Source organism: Eptatretus burgeri, chromosome 13 (assembly GCF_056783735.1).
Source record: "Eptatretus burgeri isolate ZD-2024b chromosome 13, Ebu_testis_v1, whole genome shotgun sequence".
Classification (NCBI taxonomy): domain Eukaryota; kingdom Metazoa; phylum Chordata; class Myxini; order Myxiniformes; family Myxinidae; genus Eptatretus; species Eptatretus burgeri.
The window spans coordinates 47326947-47351299 of NC_140973.1; the positions used below are offsets into that span (position 1 = coordinate 47326947).

A 24353-nucleotide genomic window follows, 5' to 3' on the forward strand; every position below is an offset into this window, starting at 1 on the left:
AAAACAACTTAAGGAATTCTTGCAGCTTTTATCTTTGCAAACTTGAATTCACATGCTCTTCTCAAACATCACATTGTTACAAATGAGTTACATCTAAACCCTCCCCCTCTACCTCACAAAATCCCACTCTAACCACCCCACATATAATCCTGGTTTAAATGGCAGTAGAAAGGGTGGATTAGGGTGCACAGAACAGATAAGACTACGGGGGGGCTTTGGGGGGGGAGGGGGGCTACCAGACAATAACCACGAGGCATGTGCTCCCCTGATCAGAGGCACCGCCATTGAGCATTCGAAAGTGTGGGTCACAGCGCTCGGTGCCAGATAGCCCATGGTGGAGCCACCCGTTTTTTGTTCAAATGTCCTCTGAGAACAGGGTGAAGAACATACTCACTAAAAAGAGCACCAACAAAATGTCAATGTATTTATCCCCTTCTCTGAATGTTGCAATACCAACTTTCTTTCCTTCTCATCCCAAAGATATTACAACAACTACATCTCAAAAGGAGCAGAAATAACTCTTTTCAGTTGCTCAATGCCTTTAAAGTTAATCAGGCAAAATGAACTAGGTTGTGGACCTTCCAATAAATCGCTGTTACAACGATAGACCATCAAGAGTTGGGAGGTTGTTTTGGTCAAGTTTTGCGAGAGGTCATGAAAAGAGGCAACACTTCATATGGTGCGGCACTATTTCCAAAAACAATCTTTGGTTGTCCTTCGTACTTTCGCGAAGTATGTCAAATAGTCTAATCTCTCGGATGGACGTGAAAGATGGACAGAGTTGGGCTATCGCCAGGACCCTGAACAACTTAAATCACCTTTGCGCCATGCATGTAAAACACCAAGATATCAATCGTGAGCATCAGGCCTGAACAGCTAGTTCATGAAACACTTGGGCAAAAAAAAAAAACAAAGAAAAACTTCCCCACAAGGTAGGAATAACTGTAGCCATTATAGTACCTATAAAAACTTTTCATTACATCCACCACCTAAGGTGTACGGAAGTTACGTTTTCACCCGTTTGTCTCGGAGCAGGATATCTCAAGATATGGATGGATTCAGACAAAACTTGGACAGGTTGTGTGTCTGCCAATGACGAAATGATTAGATTTTGGTTCTGGTCCAGATGCAGATCCAGCCGAGCAGTGGGATACAAAACAAACTGTTCAGCCTGGCAGAGGTATGCGCTCTATCGAATGCCATTCTAATGAATTTTTGAATATTTCTCTTCCATGAGCCTCGCTCTTGTGAAGAAAAAAACAAAACATCAAAAAACAAACTTGCATTTGAACACCATTTAACGAGGTGTGTGCATGTACTGTATAGTTATATCAAGTGCACTTCATAATGCCTTTTTTATGCTTATATCTCGTTCTGAGAAGCATTTGAATCCCCTTGCATGAAACGAAACGATATTTATGCAGGAAAGACGTATTCACTCAAGGTGGATGGCCATGCCCTAGAATTAAAGCAATCAATGATCCATGAGTGCAGTTTAATTTGTGAAGGACGGTGACTGGATTTCAGTGTAATCCCTCAACCACAATTACATGAATACCTCGATTTATTTATTGCATAAGAGCTGCTGCCCAGACAACTACCACACTGAGATAGCAAGCAGTCAAACACGGTGTCAAGGGCTGTCCAAGATCAGACCACTTGAATTTAAGCAGGAATTTGTAATTTGTTTAGGGTGCCAGCAACAACTCACCTACTCATTCTGAAAGGCACTAAGTCAGGATGGGATCTTTAACGTCCAAGTCAGTGCTCGGGGATGGGTCCTCTCGTGACATCCCTTTGAGGAATGAACACACATCGATGCCTCGCCCGACATGTAAAACACCAGGATGACAGTTTATAGCTGGGTTAGGATGCGAACCCACACGAGGACAGCTCAAAGCCAAATCAAGCGAGGCTGCCAGTTTCCCCCTCAATTCCCAGAGGACTAGGGATCAATTTGATTTTCCAGTACAATGTTGCCCCCTGGTGGACAAGAACTTACTTGATCACCTGAGGTACAAAAATTCAAATGGCAACTTCAAAAGCTGAACTCGATGCTCAAATTTGACGTTCACACTATTTAACTACTCTATAATCCCTTGTCATGTTACTAGATGTTCAAATGCAACACGAGCAAAAACAGGACAATTTTTATTTTCAATCGAATTACAATTTATTAAATGCTTAGAATTAGGAATACAAATCATTTGTTTATGGCAACAAAAATAATAGTTAAAAGGTAAACTTGAACTGCCACTTTATAACTGCTGGCAGTGATGACCGGGTACCCAGACATCTGGCTTCGACACAACTCTGCTTTTGATACAACACAGGACTGACGAATTACAGACCAAGTCACACAAAGTGTTCAATCTATTTATTGCGAATGGTGTTAGCCCTCTCTCCTGGGGATATTGTTGGTATTAATTGAATTGGCGTTTAAATTACCTGAAAACGAAGCAATAAGTGTGCGGGGAAATGTCACCGAGAGTCCACAGGGTAAACCAGAACTCCCCCGAGTAATACGAAGCTAGAAGCCCCCCCCCCCCTCATACGTCTCTACTACGTGGGATTGATGAGTTATGGACCCAGTAACACGCCATATTCAATCTATTACGTAAGCAGTTCGCCCTTTTTCTTGAATACAGTTGGTAGCAAATTGAATTGATGTTGAAATAACCTGAAAACAAAGTAATAAATGTGGACACCATCAGCGGGATTCCCTCGAGTCTAATGAGGCCCCACACGTTTCTCGATGACGCGGGATTCACAAGTTATGCACTGAGAAACAGGCCAAGTTCCTGTCATTTATTATGTACTCAGGTGACCATTTTTTCTGGGGCAATCATCGGTATCAATTGAATTGCTACTCCTGTACCCTCAAACACATGCAGGTGCAGCCAAGTGAGCCTTATGCAAAAAAAAGGGATTCTAAAAGTTCTCAGATTCAAATAATTAAATAATTCTGGCTGCCAGACCTTGTGGCTAATCGGGTTATAATTTAAAACATACGTTCCCCATCTCGGCGAGATTATAATTGTGAAGTTTCATATTTATTGATGCAGCGGTTCCAAAGTAAAGTAAATATTATTTAATATTTTTCCTTCAATCCAATATGACTGCCAAACCATGTGACCTACATCAAAAGGAGGTGAGAACTTTTTGTTCGTCATGGATAGGCGGTCATACCTGTAAAGTTTCGCCTCGATCTTTTCAGCTGTTTCAGAGAAGACTTTTTAATTTTCATTCCAATATGGCTGCCGTACCAAGTGACATATTACATTATAAATTCATATTCTCTCTAATGGGGTAGTGGATCATGCTTGTTAAGTTTGTGTTGATCGGACAAGGTGCGTTTTTCTATCCCAGATGGCCGCCAAACCATGTGACTTGACATAATTTTTACCATATATGCAAAATTTTGCTTCAATAGGGTAAATGGTTCCAGAGAAAACATTATTTAATATTTTTCTTTAATCCAAGATGGCTGCCAAATAATGTGACCTATCAATTAGAAATTAACAAACTTGTAAAAGGATGTCTTGGGGAAAGTGTGCATGAAGTTTTGCCTAAATCTGTTCAGCTGTTCTAAAGAAGATTAAAAAAAAAATTCAATTTAATATGGCTGATGAACCACGTCACCTATGACATCATAAATTTACATTCTGCCTCTAATGGGGTAGGGGAACATGCGTGTAAAGTTTCGTGTTAATCGGTTGAGGTGCATTTTTCAATCCAAGATGGCCACAAAAACATGTGACTTGTGATGTCATAATTTTTACCATGCATGTAGCTATGGCAGATAGTTGCAAAGTTTCGCTTCAAAAGGTTAAGTGGTTCCAGCGAAAACATTATTTAATATTTTTCTTCAATCCAATGTGGCTGCCAAACCATGTGACCTATCAATTATTCATTGAACTCATATCCCCTACCCAAAGAGAATACGTGTGTGAAGTTTCCCCTTTATCTGACCAGCCGTTCTGGAGAAGATGTTTGAAGGTATTAGGGTAAATGCAATATGGCCACCAAACCATGTGACCTCTCAATGAGAAATTAACAAACTTGTAAAAGGATGTCATGGAGAATGTGTGTGTGTGAAGTTTTGCCTCAATCTGTCCAACCGTTTTGGAGAAGATTAAAAAAAAATTTTTTTTCAAAACAATATGGCTGCCGAACAAAGTGACCTACAACGTCATAATTTTTTTCTACAGTGAATTGTTGCATAGATGACGCTTGAGAAATTTCAAATTTTTCCGATACAGCGTTATCCCTGTCAAATTTTCACCGGGATACCGCTTCACCGATGAAGTCACGAAAAATCACACGTTCCCCATGGGTAGCTCATTAACATGTGCCAAGTTTCAAATGTTTCCACTGCACAGTTTCAGAGATACAGACGTCCAAAGCTTTTCAGTTTTTCAAAGATGGCGTCATAATTATCAATTAAGTATGCTATCAAAAAAAAAAGATAGTGCTATGGTGAAAATTGTCGATCGGACTTGCGGTTCCCGAGAAAATGAATTCTAAAGTGAAAGATAAGAATAATAAGAAAATAACAAGATAAGATAAGATAAGAAGATTTCAAATAATAAGAAAGAACGAACAAAAAAAACTTTTACAAACCATTTAGCTTTTTGAAACCAAGTTTGATGCTCATACAGCACAGAGGGAGAACAATCCCTAATCACCCCACAGGTTCAACATTGCACAAACACAAAATTAAAATATAAAACCCATCTTCATTTGCAAGCGAAACAGTCTTCAAGAGTGTTCGAGCTCTCAGCCCTCCAAGATATCAACGTTGCCATCCAGCCACTTCAAGGTTTCTTCTTTCCATACCGTCTCGCCTTTCACCTGCAAACTCCTCTCCTCTCATGCTTTGGCACATCCGTGCCCAACTAACTACTGTATTACCTTTGCCGCACCGTGTCGATTTGTTTTGTGTTGTGCCGCTGTCCCATGAGACTCGAACACCAATATAAAAAAGTGAATAGTTGTGGCTTTAGACGTGAGGCTTGTTAAAAACTCAGCTTTCACCACATCCACATCTACGGGACAGCTGGCGAGATCACCATTTCATCAAGGATCAGGCAACGCCAATGAAACCCATTTTTCTGCATAGTCCTTTTTACAATGCCACATTTTAACTGAAGAATACATTTTTCTGAATTGTATGCACATACTTCAAACTCTACAAAGTGGCTATGACACATGTATGCCAAAAGAGTTATATTTGGTGAAGCTAAGTTAAACTGATGATCAATTACAATGTCAGTTACAAACGATTTTTAAGGAAGATAGACGTAAAGCAATAAGTTTGGCTGGTCACAAATTAATGAAACGATCGTGTGGCACAATAGATTCAAAGAAAAACGACAATGAAAAACAACAAAAAAAGGCATCCAATATCGCTCATAAGAAGCCAATACAGTAATTAAAAGACACCAAACACAGTAAAATGTAGTCACTGCTACGACTGACAGGATGGCCGAGAGGTATGCACACTTGCCTCGGAGCTGTCGAGCCTGGGTTTGAATCCTGACCTAGCTATAAACTGTCATTCTGGTGTTTCCCAGGCAGGGTGATTCATCACTGTGTATGCCGTCCCTCAGATGGACGTTAAACTGGGCGTCCCACCTGCTGACATCAATTGGTGGCCATTAAAGATTCCACGGTGTCCTTCGTGAAGAGTAGGCGAGTTATCGCCAGCATCCTGAATGAATACAAAATCCTTCCCCGAGTGGTGACCCATACACGATTGTAACCCTAACCATTAAAATCCTTCAGCAGAACTGACACTGTATAGGGCAGTGGCAGCGGCGATGACGGACACCATTGCAAATAAAGTGCCACACCCCACCTCTCCCTCAAATATATATATATATAAGAAAAAAAAAACGTGGCCTCCTGATTATTCTTTCAATACTGTGACTAATCAACTCCATCATTTTTAGATACACCAACGATTTAAAAACAGATCAAAATGAGCAAGTAAAGTCTGTTGCGAAGCGAGAACACGTCGTTCCCTCGCCACAACCTCCGCAGGCCTTCGTACCCAGAGATGAACATTTTAACTCGATTGTTGCAGAAGCAGAAGCGCTTGGAAGGCGTCAATACAAGCGGGTAGGTTTGTCCACCCATAAAGAAGGCTTCTCCACGTGCCAAAGAGATGCGGTCAAGGAGTGCCAAAAACGGACGGCTATAATTCCCAGAACAGAGGTAAAAAGTAATCATATAATACAAGTTTCACTGTGTAACTCATTTGTATCAAGACATTTGTACTGAGACAAACGTCATTTTTTTATATATATATATATATATATATATTTTTTTTTTTGCGGCTTGTGGCAAATGCTCTAATGATTACAAGTAATCAAGGATCCACAAAACCATTCCAACAAAGAACATCCCATTGGAATGTTTAATTACACAGTGATCTATGAAAAGGGAATGCAATTCAGAGGGAGGCAGGAGTTATTAATGCATGACCGATACAATCATAAGATCTTCATAAGATACTTCTACTGCTATTATGCGAGATACACAAAAAAGCAAGGGGGACAGCGGGATGGTCAAGGGGATGGTTTGTACCCAGTAGAAGTTAAATGGATGTTAAATGTCCCAGTGTCGATATGCTGAAACAAAATCACAAATACCTGCCTCAATGGAATGTCAGGCATGGTCAGACAGTGCCACAAAGACTTGGGGCAGAATATCCCCCTCCCTCTCGGCTGACCCCACAAGGTGAGAATAATTGCAGCCGTTAAAGAAGAAGACGACGATATGGAAGTAAAGAAAGCAAGAACAAATAATAATAATAATAATTCATGGAAAGAAAGAAGTGGGAAGGCAAACAGGATTAGGTGGAAAACTCAAACAGAGGGCACTTCAACCATTACCAGTTATCAAGGAAATCAAAGCCAGTCTTGAGTGTGACTTTGCTGTTTTGATCCTGCACACAACAGGGAAGACAAGTTCATAATTGCAATCGCATCAAGCCCCCAACGAGCTGACAAAGCGATCAAAACTACAAATTATCTCAGATTTCTTTAATAAATCACTGCGAACAGATGAATCCTCTTATAATCCTAAGATGATTCTCACATCTTTTGCCAACAGAGTTAAACTTGTCAGAAAATGTCTCAATCGAATAAAAGAAAAAAACATTTGTATTTTTGGCCCACAAAGGAAAGCTGGGCACATACAAGCCAAACAATGCTAGAGTAGCCAAAGAAACTAAGCTGCAAAGGTCGTGCTTCACAATGCAAACCTCAGAGATGACCGGAGTGACCACATCATCGCCCTGTCCGAGACCCTCCTGAGAGTCCGCCACAGATTTTGGTGGCTTCGGTCGTGGTTTCGGTGGCTCAGCTGGAAGCGGGTTCTCGGAGAGTGTCGGGGGTTCAGACCGAGAGTCTGAGTTTTGCCGATTCCATCTGCAATGGTTGGTACATTAAAGGTGAGAAGAAAAAAAAAAACCGCCAGGTGTTCTACCCTTGATTGTGAGCAAATCCTCACATATTTAAGCAGGTACGCATAACAATATTACAGGAGAAATTTTAAACATTAAAAGCAAAATCACCAGTGAAGGGGCAGGGGAGAGGAAGATGGAAGAGTGTTGCTAATACACTCGAGGAAGCAAATAATGGTCCGAATCAAGCAAAAGCAGGTTCCATGCCATTGGTGACAGCCAAATTAAAGTGTACAAATTGGAGCCTCGGGAGATAAGAAGTGTTACACAGTCAATTCGTTTTCCTTTTACAACTGAACCCCTTCCCTCAAGCAATTCATGAGGAACAACTACACCACACTGGGAAGCAAAAGCAAATTCGTTTTTGCGGGACATTGAAGTGCACGCATGCAAGAGGGTGAAAGTCACATGTTAGCCTTCAAACAATCTTTGAAAAGTATGCAATTCAGATCATCAACGTCATAATTTACATGTGTTTGATATGAATTTTAATTTATTTATTCAACATAAAAAATATATGTGGAAAACTTATGGGCCCAAACTCGGAATTGAACCCAGGTCCTTTGGCAAACTGTACCAGTACTCTGCCATCTGAGCTATCTGGGTGACGCACTGGCTAAGCAACACAATTCTTCAATAAGTGCCGCACTCTTTTCCCCGCTGCTTCTGGGGCACCCACTGCCAACCATAAGAGCAGTGAAGGCCTGTTCATGAGAATGTCTTCCACATATATTTATAATGTTGGTTCCATCCTGCTCATTTCAAATTATATATTCAAGCATGATTGACAATTTTTTATGCGATCCAAAATGATGTTCGTGCAATGCACCAAGAAATGTTCATGGGACAAGTCGATCATTCAGAAGATATATTACGCTTTGGTGAGCTTTCCATGACCAAAGCCGGCCTGTCGGTGTTCCCATCTGAACACCTGGCTCACTGTGGGCTTACCTCCCATTTGCCTTCCCAGCCCTCAAATTATTTGAGCAGTCTGTCCGAGACACGAAGGACGGCCTCTCCCTCCCTGTAACCACTTCACACTCGCACTCTACCCGTCCCGCAAAGAAATCTCAGCCCTACCTTTTGGTGAGTACCCCTGTAACTGTTTATTTGTGTATTTCATGTGTTCTTTATCGATTTGTTTAATAGTCGTCTCAAATGTAGTTAAGAGGGGTTAAATTTATGTTCGAGTGACCGAAAATGTGCTCTGTGAACGAATTCCCCCCTCCCCCTATTACAACACGACTGTACGTCGATGGGAATATATCTTGTCTGCTTAACTTTGCACTTTCTTGGAACGCATCCATGGTATCTTGTGGAAACTTGCTATAATGCGTTTTAAATTAACAATTATACAATTTATTTCAGCAGTTTTTTTTTCTTCATTCATGCAATTCAATGTCTTAAAACCCATACAAGTCGAAGCCCAGATTTCCAGGGAACAAAAAATAAAATAAAAAGTGTGGATGTACACGCCAAAAAATACGATGTATTTATCTATTGGTGTCCAAGACTCAGCTCAGCAGTTTGTGTATACATTAAATACAGGATAGTGGGGCAACTTAGCTAAATATTGTGTTACGAATTTTGGTCCGCCCGGCGTGCGATCGGCCACGTAACTCGAATCGCGACCGCGTCGCCCACCGGGACGGACAATTCAGTCGTGACCCTCCGTGGAACTACTGCCAGGAGCTAGTCACGGGTGGGTCTTTAGACCACACCACAATCGTGCCAATCGGCCACCCGCGCAGGATAGGGTTGTTCGCCAAACTCGACCTACCTAAGTACCTGCACGGGTAGTTAACCGGGCGATCGTACCTCGCCGCTGGCCGGCCAAGGACACGAACCGCTTAAGCGGTCCGTACCGTGCTTCAGTGATAACCGAGCGGTGTTATCGTCGGCCCCGACGGACGTGATTATTTACCGGGTGCTTACACCCTTCTACCAATTCCTTCCGTGATGCGAGATGGAACTTTCAAACAAAGGAAAGGACGCAACGAAACGGGAAACAATTCGACAAATACATTTATTCCACACTCAGACAAGGCAAGCACGTATTCACAGCCATACAGTAAGAATGCACGTATAACAGTCAAAGCAATGAAAGCAAGAATTACAACCGACTACAAGCAAAGGTTTATTTACATGCACTTAAACAGTTTCTACTTTACAAGACACGGCGCCACAACACGCATTCACACAAAAGCAAAGGAAAGACCCCCTCAAAGGCAAGGGAGTCAGACTGGGCCCGTGGGCCGAATGCGCGTGGAACCTGGATGAGCGGCCAGGTCCACGAGACCGAAGGGTCCTACCCGTGCCCTCGTGGCGCGATGGTGGGCAAGCCGCAATGTCCGTGTAGCTGCGCCTGGCTTCGTACCCCTGGCGTGGTCAGCGAGCTCTCTCCGGCGCTCCCCATCTGCCTTTCCCGTCGGCTTCGAGCTCCGTCTTCCGACTCGACTGCCCCGCCGACACTGCAGACTTGACTTCTTCTGCCGACACTCCGCCGCTGCCACTTGGTTCTCTGCCGACGTACTGCACACCTTGACTTCCACTTGACTTCCCGCCCCGAGCTGCGCCGTGCTCGCGCCTATATAGCCCGGGGGAGGGGCGTATATGTAAATTTCTGGATCACAGCGGGTTCGGAGGCGGGGCTATACTACCCGATGCTCAGTCATTGGGCGGATGAGAAGGGGGTGTGAAGCATTCCTGATCCACTTTTTGAGACGAACGGAACGCATTCACAGCCCATGGCACGACGTGTGGTAGAAAGGCAGAGGTGGTGGGAGTTTGGTTGTTGGCGGGCGTCGTTTGAGAATGGTGGTGAAGCGATGATTGCGGGATGGAGTTGTGGAGGTAAAGAGGCGAAGGTGGTGGTGCTTGAGTTGTTGGCGGATTATTGGTCCAAAATAATGACAGAGAAAAGAAAAACGGCTAACTCAAAGGATCGCAGCCCGGTGAACACGGAAATTCCCTTTAAACAACGGTGGGGAAATCTAACTACACAATTACTTATCGTCATAACTGATCTAAGGACCCTTTATGGTGCATTGCGAATTTCCACAGCCGTAACAATTGTGCATTTTGTGAGGAAAGCACCAAATTTGGCACACGAGTAGTCTATCATATTATGAACATATTTGGATATTGGGCCATCTCAATTTTTTGATGGCAGTGGAAAATGGCTGCCACAGCCATCAGCGGCTGAATATGAGATGGCCCAATATCCAAATCTGTTCATAATATGAAAGGCTATGAGTGTGCCAAATTTGGTGCTTTCCTCACAAAAAGCACAATTGTCATGAGAAGTTGCCCCACTAGGATAACAGTAATGAGAACAGTGTACTTTTACACAAATTACAATGACATGAGCATACAATGGACACATTGAGACTGAATGGGATTATATCTGGGGGAGGGGGGATTAGGGGGTGTGGAACCAGAATCTTAAGCTGTGTGCTCAGGTGTAAACACTGAATAAAAATAAAAGATCTGGAGAAAATGGTTCTCTAAACTTAAACTGAACTTGACATCCAATCGGTGTACTCCAAGCATTTAATTTTTTGGGGGTAAGTTTAGCCCATATGATCTTTAATTTTTGATTTTTTACTTTTATTTTATTTTCAAGAATGCAATATACACAATTAAGGAGTTTGTTTGATTTGTGGGTTGCAGTATACACTCTGGGGGGTGATCAAAAGGATTGACAATGTTTATTACACTTACAGATACAATATTAACATAAAATAACAAGACTGCATTCCAACAGGAGACACCCTATTCCCTTATGGATTTAGACATACTTCCCACAAATGAAAATTTTAATATATTGTTGTGGGCCGGCGGGGTCGGGTGAGAAGACCACTAGGTACATCGATTTCCACCAGACTCCCCGGAATTGTAAGGCGTCGCTCACGGATAATTCCGTGAAGCGGCAGGTCGCTTAACCGATCGTGGACGCCAATACCTCAACCGCATGGCGTAGGGTCCTCCTGTCTAGAATCAAGTTACGAAATGAACCACGGGGTTTCGACTACCGGGGAACCACGCCCTCTGTACGCCTTGCCCGAACCGGATCACTACCAACTACCTTTCCGGAGCGGATGCAGTCGAGCGGCACTGCCAAGGACGTACCGGCTGAAGAGAACGGATTGTTGGGAATAAAGACCCGGCTAAACTTAGATCCGAACCATGCTGGACCAATGAGGGAAAAGACAAAGGCGAGCTGGGAACATTTCTAAAATTATTATTTATTTTCAATAAGCGGGGAAAAGCATGTGGCACAACAAAAAGGTTTATTTGGTATGTAATGCAGGGGAAAGATATGAGAGGTGTGGTGTGGCAATTTTACAAGCAACTTACAAAAGCGGACACAGTGCAGACTTGACGCGAGATTAATGAAAACAATAACAATCACAACAATGAAGATCTTATACAGGCTTATCTAACGGACAGGCGCCAGCACACTCAGACAAAATAAACCCAATGAAAGGCAAAGGACTTTTGCAGCCAGGGAGGTAGGGAGTTGAGGTCACAGTTTTTGGTACCTGAGCGTCTTGGGGAAAGGGATGCTCCGTGGTGCGGCACCCGACAAAAGCTGTGCAGTTCGGTCCACAGCCGCACGTGTGGTAATCGTGTCTGCAGCAGGAGCTTGAGTGGAGGAGAGTGGAGTCCAAAATGGTGAGCGTTGAGCAGTAGCAGGACCAGACAAGAGGTTTGGTCGAGGTCGTGTGGGCGAGGACCAGTACAGTAGGCGGGCCGTCGAGGCGAGACGTAGGCAGAGCCAGGCAGCAGGAACACTTTCACAACAATTCTCTTCAACCTCTCCAACTTGCAATTCTCTTCAACGACCAAACAACTCGCAATTCTAACTCGACCTCTCCAACGACAAAACTCTGAGGATTGCTCCGTACTTTATAGATCACGGAGCTCGGGGAGGAGCCATGGCGAAACAGACGTCATCGTCCGATCTGAGCATTCCGATTTGATCGGGCCTTCATGTGGTCTGCCTTTCTAGGTGGGGTTTCGGCCAGACGCTAGTTTTGCCCGCCCACCTGGGTGCAAAACGAACGTGATTCACCGCCCACGTCTGGTTTGGAGTAGACGGTAGAATACTCAAAGCGCCGGTCTACTCCATGGTGCACATTGCGATTTTTCCTCAGAAGCGATCGTTGGGGAGGGTACTATGGGTTGTCATGGATTTTGCCTCAGAAATGAAATGGAGTGAGGATGAAATAAAAGGGAAAAATGATTTAATAACCGAACTAAAGCCCATCGCAACGCACCCCCGTGTCTTCCCACTACACAAGGAAGGGATCCAACTACACGTATATTAATGGGATAACTGTATGTTGTATGCATACGGTTCCGAGAACCGTAACAATACCATCGAAATCACAGCTCAGCAACATCAGAGCCAATTTAGCTCGTCATTTAAACTTTTATCCCCCCCCCCCCACTTCCCCAGCTAACTGTGCTCCATCAAACCTTGGCAGTTGTTCGACTTCTGATCCTCCAAGCACCAAAGATCCACCACCTGGGATGGTGACGGGTTGCCTTTTGACCCATGGCGCTTCTTGTCCGGCCTTCTCTCTCCCAGTACCAGAAGAATCAAACCTCCCATTTTGCTCTTGCCCATCTCGTTCCAACAACTTGATCTGGCTCGGAGTAAGAGAAGAGCATTCATAATCATCTGCACCATCATCAATGCTGCCACTGCTGTCACCCATTTGCATTGGTTCTCCTGCTAAACGAGCCATTAAAGGACCACTCAGCCCTTTTCCAAACTCCACGCCGTCAGCACCACCTCTGCGCGCTGGGGATAGAGTCTCTGGGCCTCCACCAGATAGAGTACGGCCACGTGAAGGGGCCGGCCGAGGCACCGCACTTGGAGTGGCCTCGGACAGAGATTGAGAACCGACAGGAGGAAAGTCTGAGAGCGACAGGTCAATCTGACTCTGCATAGGAACGAGAGCATATGGGGGAGGAATTTGAACGAGTCACTCAGGTTGGAGAATCTACCAAATAAGAAAAATAAACTGGGACTATCAATGAAAAAAAAATACCAAAAAGCTCTTCAATCAACAAACCTTTGTTTCCCAAGAGAAAGGAGCAGAGTGTTCATCTTGCCATTTTATATCCTGCAAAGAAGCAAAAAAAAACAACAAAACAAAAACAAATTAACATTAAACCAAGCAGCTGTGAAATGAGAATGTGTGATCGGAGCTTTTATTTCAAACCAAAAATAAAAAAAAAGGAGAAGGAGGAGAACGAGAAGGAGAAGATGGAGAAGGAGGAAGATGGAGAAGAAGGAGAAGAAGAAGAATGCAAGCTCCAAAACTGCATTAAACACACATGTAAGCTCCAAAACCGTCAGTTGCTCTTTGCTTCCCTCACACGAGCACGAGATACAATGCAAAAAAAGGACTGTTATCAACCCTTGCACGCAAAGCAAAAATCATGGTTAAGCAATTGGTTCATGTCCGCCCATCTGTGTTATCAGTTTATGATCGAGGAACAACTTATTTAAATTGAATGTTGTATTTTCAACACAAATCGGAACAAGAATAGGAAGACAAGTTTGCCGTACCCTGGCTCAGAATTCGTCCTGATCGCACATGTGCTGAAAGGAGTGAGAATTTTTATTTTTGCTCCATCTACCGTCAAACAGAATTGAAAAATCATTCCAAACAGGAACCCTACTGTTTCCACGGACATTGTAAGTGACAAGCAACAGGCATTAAGAACCGATACGTGTTCGATAGGGTGGTCCAATTGGCACCGGGGAAAATGGCGATAAAACCCAGAATTCATTTCTTTATATGCCTTTAAACTACTTTAAAAACCTTTATCTAAATTAAATTATGTACTTGAAGACTGCAGAACACAAATTGCCTTCATAATATTTCCAACAACAATGCAATACATACAGTTGTGGCCAAAAAGTCATCCTTGCACTTTTTTCAAACAACTCAGAATTTTCTCCAAAACCAAGTTGAAATTGCCAAAAGTATTTGGTCTCCACAGTTCTTTATTTCACTGTTAATATTACAGAATCTTTGTTTTTGATTCAGAACTTAATATGTCCTTTTAAATCAGAAAATTAAAAGAAATGGCATTGACAACATTATTGACACCCTCGACTTGATATTTGGTAGGACATCCTTTGACAAAATAACTGCAGTCAGGCATTTCCTGTAGCCATGAATGAGCTTCCTACACCTCTCGACTGGCAGTTTGGCCCACACTTCTTGTGCAAACTGCTCCAGTTCTCCCAGATTTGAAGGGTGCCTTCTCCCATCTGCTATTTTCAGATCTCCCCACAGGTGTTCAATGGTATTTACATCTGGACTCATTGCTGGCCACTTCAGAACAGACCAGCATTTTGTCTTGAACCATTCCTGGGTGCTTTTTGAAGTGTGTATGGGGTCATTGTCCTGCTGCAAGACCCATGACCTCCGACAGAGACCAAGCTTTCTGACACTGGGTTGAACATTGCGCTTCAAAATGCCTTGGTAATCTCCTGATTTCATGATGCCACGCACACATTCAAGGCACCCAGTGCCGGAGACAGCACAGCAACCCCAAAACATCACTGAACCTTCATGCTTGACTGTAGGGAAGGTGTTTTCTTTGAAGGCTTCATTTTGTGTTCTGTAAACAGAGATGAAGTGCTTTACCATAAAGCTCTAATTTGGTCTCATCTGTCCAAAGGTCATTCTCTCAGAAGGATTTTGGCTTGTTCAGGTGTGTTTTGGCAAACTCCAGTCAGGCTTTCTGATGTGCGTCTCAGCAGTGGGGTCCTCCTGGGTCTCCTACTATAGAACCCCCTTTCATCGAGTTGGCGATGGATGATGCGAGTTGAAACCGTCGTACTTTGTGTCTGAAGGTCAGCTTGAATCTGTTTGGCAGTTGATCAAGGTGCTTTCTCCACCACTCGACCAATCCTTCACTGCAATCTTCAATCAAGTCTTCTCTTGCGGCCATGTCCAGGGAGGTTGGCTACAGTGCCATAAACTTCCTGATAACATTGCGTACGGTGGATACAGGAACTGCACTTGTAGCCTTGAGATTGTCCATGCTTGGCTACAATCTTGTGTCTGACCTAATCAGATAATTGTTTTTTTTTCTTTTCTCCATGCTCATTGCGGTACACACACTGACTTCTTTTCTCCATTGAAACTGGTTGAATCCATCCATCCATTAGGACCATACTCTGTGCAGAGCGTTGGTGCCGCCGAAGCAGTCTCCTTGGCTATTGGGAACAATCCTGGACGGGTCGCCACTCCGACACAGTATACCAGCATGCTGGCACTCATTTTGCCGACCTCGGAAGGATGACAGGCAGAGTCAACCCCACCTGGTGTTAATTCAACAGCTGAGCGGGATTTGAACTCAGGACCCTAGGATCCCAAGCCCACTACCTTAACCATTCAGCCAACACCAGGCATAAACTGGTTGAATGAGTGATTTTAATAATGCAGGCACCTGCAACTCACCTCAGGTGAGTTCAATTCCAAAGTAAAGGAGAATCACCTGCTTGAAATCTAATTATTTCTAACTACTAAAAGGTGCCAATAATATTGTCCAGGCCATTTTAGGATTTCTGTGTGGAATAAGCTCAGATGCCATAATTATTTCAGCATTTTTGTTTTGTTCCACTGCAAGCCAAAGAAATACACATGTGGATTCCAATTTTTTTTTTTCTTTCAACAATTTTCTGGAAGAAATGGTGCATAATTAGGAAAAAGTTCAAGGGTGCCAATATTTTTGGCCACGACAGTATACGTATTGATATATAGCATTATTGTCAGGTCAGGTCAGGTCAGGTCAGATCCTTACTACAGTTACCATGTAAACCTGGACTAACCTTTTTCATGGTCAGGTTGTCGACGCCGACGACTGTCTGACCCACCAGGATTCCTGGTGAGGAGGGTGTATGGAATATGGACACCCAGCAGGACAAAAAAAAAAATTGTCAAAGGGCAGATGAGCTCCTTGTGAGCCAACAGCCATCCATATCTGGTGCCCAACTGCGTCTACTGATGTCCTCCTACAGTTGGTAGCTTTTCCGAGGAGGTTGGTCACAGGATTTGCACTCTGGGTTCACAGGGCAGCTCACCAGATGGCGGGATTGGGGCAAAGCCTTCGGGACCCCCACTCTTTAATGTTAGGAGGAAAAAAAACATAGCGTAACCTTCCCAGGTTGGATTGCGGTAGTGTGTCAAAGTAGTGCTGAGGTGTCGTCCACCAGACGGCGTCTCCTCGGGTTAACCTGAGGCGGTCCCTTTGGGTGGGTGCTTGGAATGAACATCGGTATTGCAGTACTCTCTGAGGTTTGGAGACCAGATAAGTCTCCGAGATCATGGTGGGTGGTTATACCTACTACTGGTCTGGTTGCTCTGATGGTTACCAGGCCCAAAGTGTTTCTGTAGCTGTGTCCAATAAGTTGATTCCTCCCGTAATAATTGAGGTAACACTGGACGAGAGTTTTACGAGACCGAGGATTTGTCACTGCTTGGGTGTCATTCCCCTGGTCTCAATATATGCTACGAGTGAGACAAGTGATCTTGCTGTGAAGGAGACGTTCTATGCTGTGATAGAGTCAGTGGTTGATCAGCGCCCCAACGAGATGCTCTTCTGGTCTTGGAGGATTTCAATGCATTGACTGGCACCGATAGGGATGGCTATGAGATGGCTGCTGTGAGAGCAGATGGTGGTGGACTCTTGACAAAGTAATCCGAAGTGAAGGCCCACTGGGCCGGTTACTTTGAGCGGCTGTACCAGACTGACCCACCAGCTGTTGAGTTGTTGGATGTCAAGGGTATAACTATCCCCATTGCTGAACCTCCAATCAACTGTCAACCACCTTTGTTTGTGGAAACACTGGCTGCAGTGAACCAGTTGATAGGAGGTATAGCCCCAACGATTTGAAGCATCCATGCTGAACTTCTCAAAGCTGGTGGGAATGCAGTAATGGTATCGTTGCATGCAGTTCTGTGCCCCATTTGGAGCACAGGCATCATCCCAACTAACTGGAAAAGGGGCCTCGTTGACCCTCTCTGGAAAGGGAAGGGTGATTGCCAGAACTGCAATAATTATTGAGGGGTGACGATGCTCTCAGAGCTAAGCAAGGTCTTTGCTCGGATAATTCTTCATAGGGTCCGCCACCATCTGTTTGAGCACCAGCACCCAGAGCAGTCAGGCTTTGTACCAAATAAGTCAATGACTGACCATATCCTTGCTCTCCGGGTCCTCATCAAACGCAGATGAGAGCTTCGGAAGGGGCTGCTTACCAGCCTATGTTGATCTCCACAAAGCATTAGATTCAGTGAATCGGGATGCCCTCTAGAGGATTCTCGGTCTTTGTGAGGTGCCACCAAAGTTGATCGATCTGATGTCTTAACTACATTCTTGCAATGAGAGTGCTGCGAGGTGTGGCGATTCCATCTGACTTATTTCCAGTTGTTACTGGAGTTCATCAGGGGTGTGTATTGGCTACCCACACTCTTCAACACTTGCATGGACTGGATTTTGGGGAAGATGTCAGAGAGATCAAGTTGTGGTGCATCGTTTGGGAATGTCTTGATTCCTTCATTTCACAGATGATGCAGTCAACACTGGACATCCTTGCTGGGGCCCTCGAGGAAATGAACAAGGAATTAGAGCCGCTGTGACTATGGGTTTCCTGGGTCCCATTTTGTCTGTACCTGTTTGAAGTGAAGGTGTTGAGGTCACAGACATTCACTTACCTTGCAGTAATATTCATGTCTCTGCAAGTTGTGAGCCAGAAGTCAATAGACGTCTGGGTTGGGCCCGGGGAGTCATGGATTTATTGGATAATAGGGTGTGGTGCTGTCGGTACCGATGCAAGACAAAAGTCCAAGTCTTCAGGTCCTTAGTGCTTCCAGTCTTGCTCTATGGATGCGAAAGACATGGATTCTGACAAAAGATTTGAGACAAAGACTTAACTCCTTCAGTACCAGGTCTCTTTGGGGAATCCTTGGTTATCGCTGGTCAGACTGTCCAACGAGTGGTTGTTGAGAGAGACTCAAATGAGATTTGTTACCTATATAGTCCGTGAGCATCAGCTGTGGTTGTATGGACATGTGGCTCGATTTCCTGACGCTCATGCTGCTCACCAGATTCTCTCAGCGAGGGAGCCTCGTCAGTGGAGAAGGCCAGTGGGACAACCACGTTCCTCGTTGTTGCAGCAGGTTTATTGGCATCTCAAGGAGATGGGGATGGGTCAGGCATCTGCCTGGGGGATGACCAGACAGAAGCCCCTGGAATACAAACGGAAAGTGGACGCAGCGACGTGCTGCTCCGGCACATGCTCCCACACCTAACAATTAGAGGCATGGCATATGTATTGGGGTAAAGAAGAGGCTGCCATCATGGCTACATACGGATCAATAGAAACCTCTATGTCCTAAATTGTAAGTCAATGTCATTTTAATACAGTGCATAAGTGCTTCAGTAGCACTAAACATCTGAATTTTTTTTTTTTTTTTTACACGATCTTTAAAGTCATCATTTCATTAAAATTGAAATGCAAGAAGGTCTTGCTCTATAATGCGTTTCCCCATCGTGGATTCGCTCTATCACATTGAATTTATTGAGGCAAAGTTTTTGGATCGCGGTTAATGCGCTCAAATAATCGCGCTTGGTGAACTATTTTCCACAATCATTCACCGAATTAACATGGGTCAACACAATAACCCCCTCAAACCCACCACCATAATCATCATCTTGTCTTTATAGTCACCATCGCTAATGCATCATTGGATGAAGTTTATCATCTGTATTATTAAAGGCAAGTTTCATGATCTTAACGTAAAAAAAAAAAGGAAATAAATAAATAAAGAATCAACTTTATTTTTGTTTACCTGGTTTTCATGAAAAATAAATAGCACAAACACATTAACTTTGGGTACAGTTTGGAGAAATTTAAAAGTCGAAATCCCTAACCCTATTTTCCCCATTACCCCCATGTTTGTGGATTTGTGGTTTATGGGGGATTTTCAAGAATGCAACCCCCATGAACGGCAAGGAACTCTTGTACATACTTGAACACTGTGCAGGGTATCATGTTCCATGAACTTGTTAGTTATTGTAATGGAAAAATACAAAAGAAAAAAAAAAATTCTCATTCAACTATATGGAATCAGATGTGTGTGTGTGTGTGTGTGTGTGTGTGTGTGTGTGTGTGTGTGTGTGTGTGTGTGTGTGTGTGTGTGTGTGTGTGTGTGTGTGTGTGTGTGTGTGTGTGTGAATAGGAAAAATAAAATAAAAACAGGCCCTGTCTCAAACATGTTTGTAGTCCCCAAGGTCAGGTCATGGGCACAACTCCCACCCCTCCCCCTTTCGCAGGAGGAAAGGACTTACAATTTTGCCTGTACACATACCATAATGAAATTTGTTTACTGACCCCTGCTACGAACAGGGGAGATTAGCCAGGGCACAAAATATTTTTCCCCCACCCCCCTCACTATCCCCCCACAGCTCCTGAGCAGGTTCAAATGTGTAGTTTTTTTTTTTTTACTTTTGCATGTTGAACTCATTTGATTTGTACTCATGTACAAATAAAATAGAGTTTGAAAGCAAAGTATGGCTTACCACAACCAAATCAAACTAATGCAGCAAAGTATTAACAATTGTGGCTAATGGCTTAATGTGCTGAAGACTTTCTTTTGTGTTGTTCCCCTACCCTTCCAAATATACCCCTACCCTGTGTTGGTGTTTTCTCTCTTTCCACTGCATCACTCCCACGAGCCTCGACTTTGTATACAAAGGAGAAGAAAAAAAAAAAAGAAAAGAAAAAAAAAAGAAAAGAAAAAAAGAAGCCCTCTATGAGGGAGCAGGATAGTTTAGTTGCGATCGTTTTCTTAAAACAATCCACTTTATTTTTATTTTTCAATGAGTACACGAGACAACACAGGACTGCTAAACAATATAAACACAGCGAAGGAGCTTGGTGGGAGTGTAATCACTCCACAGGGTACTCTGGGTAAAAGCAACGCCACAACAATGGCACCGCCTTTCTCACCACACTCAGTGGGGAAATTCCAAAGAGGAATTTTTCATCCTCTCCATGCATGCCAAACTATGCTCTTATGGGGATTGTCCAAACTCTTTCTTTTAAATACTGAAAAAAGAAATCAAGCAAGGCAGCGGCATCTACCATATTTAAAGCCTTTGGTATAACTTGGACAGGGTGACTCGCAGACTCAGATTGAATGATCTAACCATTACGCCAGAGTCTGATAACACCACCTCCAGGTTAAATTTGAAGCACATAGGGATGAGACTATTCAAACAAAACTTTTGTTTTGCTGCAATGTCAATAGAACACACATTATTTAAGCCAGCTGTCATGCATAGACCCACAATTAAACATAAAATATCCCAAGGGTATCTCTCACAAGATTTCAGACCAGGACCAAATAAATCCTGCATGCAAACAAAGAAAAACACAAGTTAAGCAAATAGACTATATTAATGATACAGGCTTGAACACAAGAGAAAAGTTCTTTTTTATTACACAACGAATAAACGATCATTCAACACAGAATCAGGAAGATTTGAGAACGACGCTTACAGCTCATGACAATGGAAGTCAATGAGAAATATCCCCCCCCCACCCCCACCACCTCAACTTGCATCCCTATTACCAATTACACTATGCCATGAAAGCCAGATAACTTCAGGATCGTTTCATGGCCTCAGTGCACGGGAACATTATCTAAATATGGTTTCTAGCTCGACCATCCTCAACATCTCAGAGATATTTATAGATTTAAAAATTAAACAAATAAACTTCACATTCCAAACAGACAAAGTCAGACAGAAGCAAGACTGGTCATAAAGGCACAGCTGAACAGCAGAAGCAGATGAAGAATCCAGAGAAAAAGAAGCACATGTGGAGACAGCGGATAAGAAAGACTAAGATTAGGAACGTGTTCAGACGAGGAACCGGAACAAAATCATAATCGTTACCCAACACTGCCTTTCAGAAATAAATTCACTCGCTCGCCTCTACCCAAAATGAACCTCAACATTCCATTCACCTCATCCATAAACTAACATTCCCCTCCCACCTTCCCAATAATAAATCAACATTCCCCAACAGAGCTGCCATAGAGAGGGTTCAGTATGGACCGATTCTGGGCTAGCTAAACTTACCTATGAGCGGCAGCTGAAGGAGAGGACTTTATACATTAGAAAAGGTGGGGATCTGATTGAGATGTTTTATATAAAGGGTGTAGAGTAGACAAAAATAAATAAAGGATAATGACAGGACCAGAAGGCATAGTTAGAGTATAAAAAAAAAGAAAAAGAAAAGGGTGAGAAAAAGGAGGACGTTACACAGTAGTTCACACATGGAATAATCTCTTGGGCAAGGTAGTACTAGCAGGGACAGTTGATAGAATCGGTCTAACCTGGACCTAGACCAGCAATTTGAAGCAATATGTTATGGAGAGGTACAGCTGAACAGGAATATCGATAGGAATGGAGTTGGAGACATTCTACAGTTCAGTATGACTATCTTGTGAGTGGGAATACGAAGATAGTTTTTTTTTTAATTAAATGGGAACAGGGATAGTGTTGCGTTCCTGGATAGTGGGAAATGTGAAGATAGCATAGGATTGATGAGTCGAGTCGCCTCCTCGTGCGTCTCATTCCCCGACCAACCGTGGATTAAACATTTCCCTCTCAACATCCCCCCCACCCCCGAACCACAAACCGCCATCACGCACCCCCTCCCCAAACCACAAAACCGCCATCACGCACCCCCTCCCCAAACCACAAAACCGCCATCACGCACCCCCTCCCCAAACCACAAAACCGCCATCACGCACCCCTCCCCAAACCACAAAACCGCCATCACGCACCCCTCCCCAAACCACAAAACCGCCATCACGCACCCCTCCCCAAACCACAAAACCGCCATCACGCACCCCCTCCCCAACCACAAAACCGCCATCACGCACCCCCTCCCCAACCACAAAACCGCCATCACGCACCCCTCCCCAACCACAAAACCGCCATCACGCACCCCCTCCCCAAACCACAAAACCGCCATCACGCACCCCCTCCCCAAACCACAAAACCGCCATCACGCACCCCCTCCCCAAACCACAAAACCGCCATCACGCACCCCCTCCCCAAACCACAAAACCGCCATCACGCACCCCCTCCCCAAACCACAAAACCGCCATCACGCACCCCCTCCCCAAACCACAAAACCGCCATCACGCACCCCCTCCCCAAACCACAAAACCGCCATCACGCACCCCCTCCCCAAACCACAAAACCGCCATCACGCACCCCCTCCCCAACCACAAAACCGCCATCACGCACCCCTCCCCAACCACAAAACCGCCATCACGCACCCCCTCCCCAACCACAAAACCGCCATCACGCACCCCCTCCCCAACCACAAAACCGCCATCACGCACCCCTCCCCAACCACAAAACCGCCATCACGCACCCCCTCCCCAACCACAAAACCGCCATCACGCACCCCCTCCCCAACCACAAAACCGCCATCACGCACCCCCTCCCCAACCACAAAACCGCCATCACGCACCCCCTCCCCAACCACAAAACCGCCATCACGCACCCCTCCCCAACCACAAAACCGCCATCACGCACCCCCTCCCCAACCACAAAACCGCCATCACGCACCCCCTCCCCAACCACAAAACCGCCATCACGCACCCCCTCCCCAACCACAAACCGCCATCACGCACCCCTCCCCAACCACAAACCGCCATCACGGCCCCCTCCCCACCCACAAACCGCAATCACGCACCCCTCCCCACCCACAAACCGCAATCACGCACCCCTCCCCACCCACAAACCGCCAATAATGCCTCCCCTCCCCACCCACAAACCGCAATCATGCCCCCCTCCCCACCCACAAACCGCAATCATGCCCCCTCCCCACCCACAAACCGCAATCATGCCCCCTCCCCACCCACAAACCGCAATCATGCCCCCTCCCCACCCACAAACCGCAATCATGCCCCCCTCCCCACCCACAAACCGCAATCATGCCCCCTCCCCACCCACAAACCGCAATCATGCCCCCCTCCCCACCCACAAACCGCAATCATGCCCCCTCCCCACCCACAAACCGCAATCATGCCCCCCTCCCCTCCTCAAACTGCAATCATGCCCTCCCCTCTTCAAACACAAATAACCCCCCCCCCCTAATTCACTCCTTTAGTATCTCCACCAACAGGCTTTACCTCCTCTTTGAAATGCACGATCTTCTGTCCAGGTTGGATTTGCATTCTCGGGAAGCATGGCACCTCGGGCCGCCTGTCACCAAGCAACTGCGCCCGTGTCTCGTACCGCGCCCTCACATCTTCCCTGATCATCGCCGCGTCAAGCAGTTCCTCCTGCTCACGGACGTCCAGCTGCTCCCACTGCGACCCATAACGCCGCCTGAAGTCTTCAATATCGGCCATGATGCGGTTCGCCATTGGGCTCATCGACGCGAAGTATTCGCTCGCTCGGGATTCCATCACTTCGTCAGAAACGATCCGCGCCAGGCTGATGTTGACGCTTCTTCATCAACTTCCTTCGCCTCTTGTACGCTTCTTCTTCTTCTCTCATTATATTTCATCCAACAGCATTTTGTTATCTCAAAAGCTATTTCCACGACAAACAGTTACAGTAAACAAAATCATGTAAAAACTATCACACCAGTCGACCATGATTCGGGAAGAAAAGGCAGTATTGTAATAAAATAAATAAAAACAAAACACCCGTGAACTATACCATCATGACTTTTATAAGATGGATAATATGGAGCTGGGATTTTCATTTCGAATTGGATTTTCTTTTCATCACATTTAATGGTGTAATGATTCCA

At 44.7% G+C, this 24353-nt stretch overlaps 1 protein-coding gene across 1 annotated transcript; it reads right to left on the reverse strand.

Annotated features, from left to right (window-relative positions):
- Positions 1-2138: 2138 nt before the first annotated feature.
- C13H1orf198 (chromosome 13 C1orf198 homolog) lies at positions 2139-24086 on the reverse strand. The gene is made up of 5 exons (XM_085852350.1): positions 23725-24086; positions 13558-13608; positions 12956-13425; positions 7271-7436; positions 2139-6952 (listed from the first exon to the last, which is right to left on the reverse strand). Exons 1-5 carry the CDS (start codon positions 24001-24003, stop codon positions 6896-6898), a joined length of 1023 nt encoding a protein of 340 aa, XP_085708476.1. The 5' UTR covers positions 24004-24086; the 3' UTR covers positions 2139-6895.
- Positions 24087-24353: the final 267 nt, after the last annotated feature.